This window comes from Apaloderma vittatum, unplaced genomic scaffold (genome assembly GCF_000703405.1).
Source record: "Apaloderma vittatum isolate BGI_N311 unplaced genomic scaffold, ASM70340v1 scaffold11445, whole genome shotgun sequence".
Classification (NCBI taxonomy): Eukaryota; Metazoa; Chordata; class Aves; order Trogoniformes; family Trogonidae; genus Apaloderma; species Apaloderma vittatum.
In genome coordinates this window covers 1-8,143 of record NW_009717670.1, presented here as the reverse complement: position 1 = coordinate 8,143, position 8,143 = coordinate 1, and the positions used below count along the sequence as shown (strand labels likewise).

General features: G+C 46.8%; 1 protein-coding gene across 1 annotated transcript in view; it reads right to left on the bottom strand.

Moving 5' to 3' along the window:
* Positions 1–7,974, bottom strand: part of JMJD6 (jumonji domain containing 6) — a gene marked incomplete at its 5' end in the record, with an annotated part of 8,366 nt that extends 392 nt beyond the window's left edge. Inside the window, 6 exons of the mRNA XM_009869990.1 lie at positions 8–67; positions 1,709–1,836; positions 2,548–2,686; positions 2,805–2,940; positions 4,287–4,573; positions 7,586–7,974. Coding sequence (XP_009868292.1) covers positions 31–67; positions 1,709–1,836; positions 2,548–2,686; positions 2,805–2,940; positions 4,287–4,573; positions 7,586–7,974 — 1,116 coding nt within the window. The remainder of the gene's footprint in view (positions 1–7; positions 68–1,708; positions 1,837–2,547; positions 2,687–2,804; positions 2,941–4,286; positions 4,574–7,585) is intronic.
* Positions 7,975–8,143: the final 169 nt, after the last annotated feature.

Sequence of the window (8,143 nt, the reverse complement as noted above, 5' to 3'; positions counted from 1 at the left end):
CGCCTGCCTCTAGGTGGGTGTTGTTATCTCTCAGGGGTAGCTGCGGCCTCCACAAGATTCCCTAATCCTGTCAAAAAAAGCACAACTGCCTGTCAACAACAACGGCATTTCCCCTCGTATCAGCACAAAAGCGTGCAGCGTGCAGGTTAGCCTTCTTCCTACGGAACTGTACCAGCTAGGTGGGATTTTCTGTTTGGAACTGTTTCTGTCAGCTGAGCCATCACACCCCGCTGGAGCAGAGAGCCCACCCGTCCTCACAGAGCAAACACCAACGTGCAGGAGTAACAACGGGGAAACCCGCAGAGCAAGTGTTCCAGGCAACACGCTAGTGTTCAAGGTATTCACTTCAAAACCTGAAGTGCAAACAACTTAAAAACACACAGGATTTTCAGGACAGATCTCTATGTGTGCTCTGTGTTTTTAGAGCTTTTTTGGCTTTTTTATTTTAAACACAGGGTCTGCACTGAGGTCCGTTATCTCCTGCCGCTCACTCCCTGCCTGAAGCCACCCTGGCTGCCAAAATGGGATTTGACAATGTCGTAACCACTGAACTGTTACAACCTTTGGGGCAAACCAAGCGGTCAGAAACAGCTCTCTCTAACTGTTTTATGACACTCTGTACTTGTAATTCCGTTGTGTTCAGTTACGAGCAACCCCTGAAAGCAAGAGAGCAGCGGATCACCCCAAGATAAACAGCAACACACACAGAGCAAAGAGGTTTTTGGGCAGTACCCTGCACCGGGAAGTCGTGTCCTGGCACGACACCGGGAGCCTGGCCTTGCTGGGGTGAGTTAGGGTGGCTCGCCTTCTCCAGCAGGGCAGCACGTCCCCACGGCACCCGCGTCCACGCCAGAGCTGCAGCATCCAGCAGCTCCGCGACCAGCCAGCACCCTAACGCAGGCAGGCAGCCAACGCAGCAGCAGCGCTTTAACCAAACCGCACGGAACTTGCTTAAAGGATTTTGGCAAAGCCTCTGCTGCAGGAGAAAGACGCTTTCTTTAGCAAAGAATCCCCTAGTTCCTCCCTGCCGTGTGTTCCCCGTGTTTCTCTGTTTTTAGTCTGGCGTGTCCAGAGGACTTCGTTCCTCAGCAGCTTTACCCTGAGCAGGATCTGTTCTTGGTTCTGCAATATTAATGTTCCCTCCCTCCAGAGTGACTAGAAACTTGCTCTTGTATTTTTTTCTTTATAGATCAACACAGACATTTGGCATTTGGGTTGAATTTTGCCCTTTAACAGATAGAACAGTGGGCCAAACTGAATTAATCCAGGCAACAATAAGAGAATCATACAGCCACTTAAAGGCTGTATGTTTGAACAATAAGGCATCAAAACCTGAGTCTTGCCTGATCATTCCTCACCTGTAACTGTTTACTATTCATTTGTGCTCTCAGAAGAGCAGAATTAAAATACTCCACCTCTCCCATTAAACAAAAGTAAAATACTTTCTCTGTTAAAAGACATAACTATGAAAAGTAATAAAACTGTTTATTAAATTAAAAAACCTCGTATTTTAAAAAATATCAAGAACCTTAGTTTCCAGTTTGGAGCAATTAAAATAATTCATGGAGGGAAGGTACCACCACTGCCCAATTGCTTTATGTTCTGTAAAGAATCCCTCGCTCTCCATCCCTCTGCCCTGTCTGAGCTCTGCCAGCTCAGCCTCGCGCTGTCTCTCGCTTTTTAAAAACGAGAGCTGCCATCGGGTCACCTGGAGGAGCTGCGCTCTTTGCTCACGCAGTCGTCCTGGGAAGTTGTGTCACCGTTGCCCATCATGCCGCACGTTCTCCTCTTTTTCCTCCGGTGCATCATCCCCTCTGTCTCAGAGCCAGAGTCACACTGAAGGCAGGAAGAAACAAAACCAGAATTCAGAGAAATCTAGTGAGCTGTTGGTGCCGTGGAATTCACTGTAAGAGCTGCTTCAGCTCTTTTCAGCTCCTGAATAATCAAGAGCCAAAGAATGTGCTATTTGAGATCAGACACATGAAATCAATTCTAAATTAGGCATTTAAAAATCAGGAACAGGTATGCTCTTACGTTCCAGCACTGACTAAACTGGCTCGGGGCAAGGCAACGGAAGCGCTCCTTTTGGCTCTCCAAAGGAGCTCGTCTTGTGAGAGCAGCCTCCCTGCCCTCTGAAAGGCTGAGGAGCCTACAGGAGTGCCATGTCACTACTGACAGCCTCTGCTTCACAACTTGTTCCCCCGCTCTGGTTTTTTAGTTTTTTAGTTGTTTTTTTTCCCCCCGCCCTGGTTTTTAGTTTTTTTCATTTTTTAGCTCTTCTACGCAAGCACAACTCAGCTAAATGAGTGATAGATTTTTGTGTAATACAAACAGAAACCAAACACGACAAATTAATTTAGCCATAAAAAGAGAGGCTTCAGCAAACAGACCACAGGCTCCTCCACCACGTAGACTTGTTCAGTTGCTTTCTATTAATTTCTTCCGTAAGAGATGAATATCAGGATGACCACACATGATCAGGTAGGCATGGAAAAAACCCAACAGAACTGCAGGACCTGGATCACCTACTCTAGTGAAAAACGTTACCTCTGAATCAGAGTCCGAGGAGCTGGAACTTGAGGAACTGGAAGAATCGCTGGAACTATCAGAAGCAATCCCAGTGGATTCCTGGAGGTCAACTGAATCAGCCAAGGCTGCCAAGTCAGGATGCTCCTGCTTTAGGATCCTAAATACAGTTGAAACTACAGGGTTAGCCTGTAAACAGCAACACTGCACGTACGTGAACAGGCGTTTTGGGGGGTTTTGTTTTATATAGGGGCTATGACAACTCTTAAATCCCTCACCTGTACCATTTCCGTGACAGTTTGGGTCTCCCTCTCACCGTCTTGTGCCACACCACAGGGAAGTTGGTACAGCTGGCGAAGTTCTGCGTGATGGCAATGGTCGTGTCAAGGTTGAGAACTACGTGCCACCAGCCACCTAGAAATACAAACCCAGTCACCGCTTCTGGCTACGCCGCAGGAAGCGAGTTCAAGAACAGCCGTGCACCCCTTTGCCACAGCATGGCTAGAAATCGGACCTTCTCTCCCCAGCCCAGGTGAGTTTCCCACCACATCACCCTTCCCCAGTTTTGTTTCGGTGTGTGCTCGATGCCGTACAGGTTGTCAGAGAAGGCTGCTCAAAGCTCCGACCGGACGATCCAGCTCACGAGCAGCACTGCAGACCCGACCCGACGGGGACACGCTGGCGACTGCCGGCTCATTTCCCAGCGAGAGCCACCGTAACCCCCAGGGCACAGAGGCACCCTCTGTTAAGCTGCAGAGCACTTTCCACGCTGACTTAGAAAGGTTCTTACGACCACAGACTAACCTCTCATTTAAAAATAGACGCAAAATTGTTTCCCCACGCAGGATAAAAATAGACAGCGGCATTCTCACAACCCACTCATAACCTCATCAAAAGACGAAGGAAACAGTTTAATGGCACCCGACCGCTACAAAACCTGAACAGAAGGTACGCTGAGGAGTCACTTCGGAGCGCCAAGGCAGTCGCAAAGCGCCCTTCAAAGATGAGGTCAGCTGCACGCTAGAGACAAGCCATGTGCATAGAAGCCACAGCCCACGCTGCACAAAAATTATGTGATATTCAGAGGTTGGAATTTGGCACCGACCTCAGCTGCTTTAGGCACTACCCACCTCACCTCTCGGTTACAACGGGCACACCGTGCACGGCCACTCAGAGAGAACGGCATCTGTACCAGATCTTTCTCCGGCTTTTGATTTCAAACGCGAGATGAAGCATAACCACGGAGAGGTGGGTGTCAAGTGTCAGTGCCTTTAAGTAGCTCTTTTCCCACACCTAAGAAAAACTCACATGCAGTCAAGACTACCCAGGCTACAAAAAAACCAATCAGGCGTAAAGTTGCTGCAGTGTGTATAAACTCATTTTTTTTTGTCTAAGGGCTGCTAGTACTCAAACACCTCTAATATTTTATGCCTTGACAGTTTCCTATTGCTGCAATTTAGTCTGGGATCACATTCCCATGGTGCCGCAAGTCAGGTCCCATTTATTTCATCGTCTGTCCCTCGTGCACTCCTACACAGCTACAGGCCACGTATGTTCAGGACATGCAGAAAACAAGTGAATGACCTCCAAGAGCACCTTGCAATATGCAGTCCTTTTGAAACAGCCCAGACTAGTTTCTTCTGTAAGAGATGAACCACGGAAGAAAGCTGAAATATTCTCTCCCTCTCTACTACACCACACATATGTTAAAAACCTGCTTTTCTCTCCCACATTTCTTTACTGGAGAGACAGGCACAAACCTGGCACAAAGACTGTCTCGCCCGGCTTCTGTAAAATTTCCAGGGGCTTGAACTCCGGGGGCCAGGTGGGGAGCTGCGTCCTCGGATAGATGACGTTGAACCAAGTGATGGCCTCGTCCTGCTGGTTCCCTCCCTCTTCCCGCGTCACTTTGATCAGCTCTCTGGGAGTGCTGGTAGGGAACAGGCACCAACGTTTATGGCCCTGGACTAAGGCGTTCCACGCACTAGTTCCCAAGGGATCGATGTGAATTCCTGTTCCAGAACGAGGCGGGCCCATCACAAACCATCTGCATGTGGAAAAAAAAAAAATAAATAAAAAAAAATCCTATAGTCATAGAGCAAGTAAGTAGTTTCCTTCTCCTTTCTTTGTATTAGACAGAAACATTCACCTGTTAATCTCACATACAGTCAGAAATCAAGGTAGTTACAGTTCCTTCATTCACCTGCTGGAGATCATTCGGCTCACATGACAGTAAAAAGATACAACGTGGGCTTAACCTAAAAACCAACATGAACTGGGACAGGAATGACTCTGGGACAAGAACACGAAGATAGTTTTTTACATTTCACAAAAGATACAACGTGGGCTTAACCTAAAAACCAACATGAACTGGGACAGGAATGACTCTGGGACAAGAACGACTCTGGGACAAGAACACGAAGATAGCTTTTCACATTTCACAGCTGGATTCTGTTTTAAACAGCTCTTTAATAAAATACACAGGGATTTTTGAGGTTCATGAACGTGACCAAGTCACAAGAGCCTGTGTTAGAATTCTTACTATGTTGGAGGATTCTCCTAATCCTTTGGTTTTCTAAAATTTGCTACTCGTAAGCAGATCCAGAAGTGCAGAACAATGAGGAACAAACAAAAGGCAACACAAGCAAGGAACAGAGCCGAGTTTTACGCAACCCTGGCCTCCCGCTACGCCTTCTGTTCGTTTACAACAGGCTTTTCATTCCAACATTTAACTAGATGGAGCTTGTTCTCCAGTGACCGTTCAGGACTCGGTGTGTACATTCTCATCCCCCGTTTGTTGGGTTTATTTCTCCCAGTGGAGAGCTCTATGTACTAAACAGGTTTAAGAGCAGCAGCACCTTCCATTGCTCATTTCCTCTGTAACAGAACTGCAAGACCTACCCCATGGATAAAGTGCAAGCGAGGTGACTTAGAACCAGGCATCAAGAGGGGAAAAAAAAGGGCAGTAATTATTTCATGGGCAGCAGGAAGGGTAGGAAGTAAAGCACCAACAAGATCTTTTTGTTGTGTGACTGACAGGCAGGGGATACTCAGCAAGAGGGGTTCAAAAGCTCGGAAAGGTCTCCATCCCCCCTTTCCAAGGCGGGTGTCACTGAAGCTGATTCTCAGGTACCATTCGCTGGCACCAGCTGTAGGGCCCTAAGTTTGGCTGTGAAGCTGCAGCCCTCCTGCCTCACAAAGGAGCCATCAAATGTAAATAAGCAGGTGTTTGTCACTTCTACTGTCAGCTCACTCTTTAGATTCCTATTAGCCTTGGGAAGCTAATTGAACCACAAGAACCGTCAAAGCTCTTACTAAGAAGTCACAAGAAATTAAAGACATAAAGATCTGTCTGGGAGACAGACCGATGCACTGTTCAGTGCCACTTCTCTGACTATAATCTGAATCTACACCCACAGAAGATTTAAAATCCTTATTCAGCAACACTGTCATTTACCAGCATCTTCCTTCAGGCGTTTAATTTACACTGAACATAACCCAGTTTGCCACAAGACATAAAATTTACCATTAAAAACTCCATAACCTGTAACTTCAATTTAAAAGCAAACACTCCTCCCAACTAAAACAGCTGCTTCAGTAACCAGCTTCCAAAATTCACCGCCTTTAGAGAGGCGTAACTCCAGTAAAGATGCTCTAAACAGCACAAGCTCTTACTTTAGGATCCATAGGCTGTCACACACCTCTCAATCCAGAGATCAGCCTGTACAGCCCATATTCCGATCGTGTGATTAGGAATCAGCGCTTCCCGCTGGAGTCTCAATTCTGCTCCTGAACTGCTGGATACTCTTCATCCGCTTCTGCACCCGGATGAAACCTCTAACTCCAGGCGGTATCAGTGTGCTCTCCTGCACCACTCACCTCTCCAAAAACGCTGAGAGCCTCAAATCAACCCACATTTTCCAGAACAAAGTACAAGAACTGTGACTTCCAAGATCACCAGCAGGGAGCTCGGCACGTGCCTGCAGGCGGGGAGGGTGCGGGGGGAACGGAGCAATGTGACTCACAAGACATTATCTAGTTTACCTGTAACTTGGAGAAATGTTCCCCAGTTCTGTAAAAGCATTCATTTTCTACTAGAAGAGTATTCATTACCAAAAGGGTCCGTTACAACACTGTAAAAGCAGCCCCTGCGCTATCTTAAACAGGATTAGTTTCGTGCTCCACTCCTGCAACAGCACAACTGGGCCACAGACACGGGCAAGACTGCAGAGGAGAGTGCCGATATTCATTACTTGTTCTATTTTATTTAAAAAAAAAAATAAAACCATTAAAAACCCCACGTCACAGCCTCACCCACCAGGCAAGGCCTTCTCTGGCAATTATAACGTCGCTGTAAAACTTCCATCACTGGGGAGGGGTCAGCTTCTGCTCATACTGCTAAAGGAAACAGAAATCACTTCTAACAGCCCCAGTACAAGGCTGATGCATCCAAATTCAGGAGTGAAGAGTCATTTCAATCCTTTTCTAATCAGATGCAAAAAAAGAAAAAAGGCACTGAAAAGACTACCTATGTAAGAGGTATTGTCCTCTCTCAGAATCGTCTGAAGGGCAGCTGAGAACTGGTCTCTGCACTTCATTCTAATCTAGCTTAATGCCCTTACCTTAAAAGGACTGACCTGCAATTCCACAAAACTCCACACTGTATGTAAGCCACTGGTGCAAAACCCAGGAACTAGGCTTGAGGTACTGAAAATTTGAAAGCCAGAAGGCACACAAAGCAATAAATTAATCTTCATAACGGTCAGTAACTACGCAATCTTTTTAAAAAAATCTAAACAGTGATGTAAACTCACTTAGTCATAACAATGTTTTTTAAAAAAAGGTAAAACCCATAAATTTGTAGCAACACTGGTGGCAGAAACAGAAACTGTGGTAAACAAATCTGCTTTTCCATCCCTCTGGGTTCTGGACGTATGCTCATTTCAGAAGAGCTGATGTGAAGCTATTACTTGGTTTTCTAGATGACAATCACAAGTCCTTAAGAATAGCTAGTAAGATGGAAAAGCCCTACTGTCACCTCGCTGTGACTGTACCATACCTGTAGGGCGGCCTTCGTTTCTCCCCCGCGTACTGAAACAGATCATCGGTGAAGAATTTGGGTACTTTGTAGTCCTCCAGGAGTTTCCTGCGCTTGGGATGCTCTCCATAACTGCTGTCGAAGATGTAGAGCGGGCTGTCATCCCGCGTGGTTTCCATATACTCTATGTAATATTTCATCTTCATCTTCACCGAGTAACCATCATTGTCCTCCCCGCATTTGAACTTCTGGTTCCTGTACTTCCGTTTCAGCCGTTCCAGAGTCCACTTCTCTCGGGCAGACCAGCCCACCTGGGCGTTCAGCAAGACCACAGGCTTGTAAGGCTTTTCATAACGCTCAACAAATTCCTCCACGGTTAACTGGAGCGCATCTGCCCTTTCCACGTTATCCTGGGGAACCAAGATGGAAATACAGAACAGGTATCAGGTCAGACTAACGTCCTAGCACTGGGATTTCTGAGCCAGCATGGAGCAGCTTCATGTCCACACTTTGCTCCATACACCACGAAGGTATCAAGCTGCCGACACGTTATTTTAAGCTCCCCGAGGCTGCAGTCTT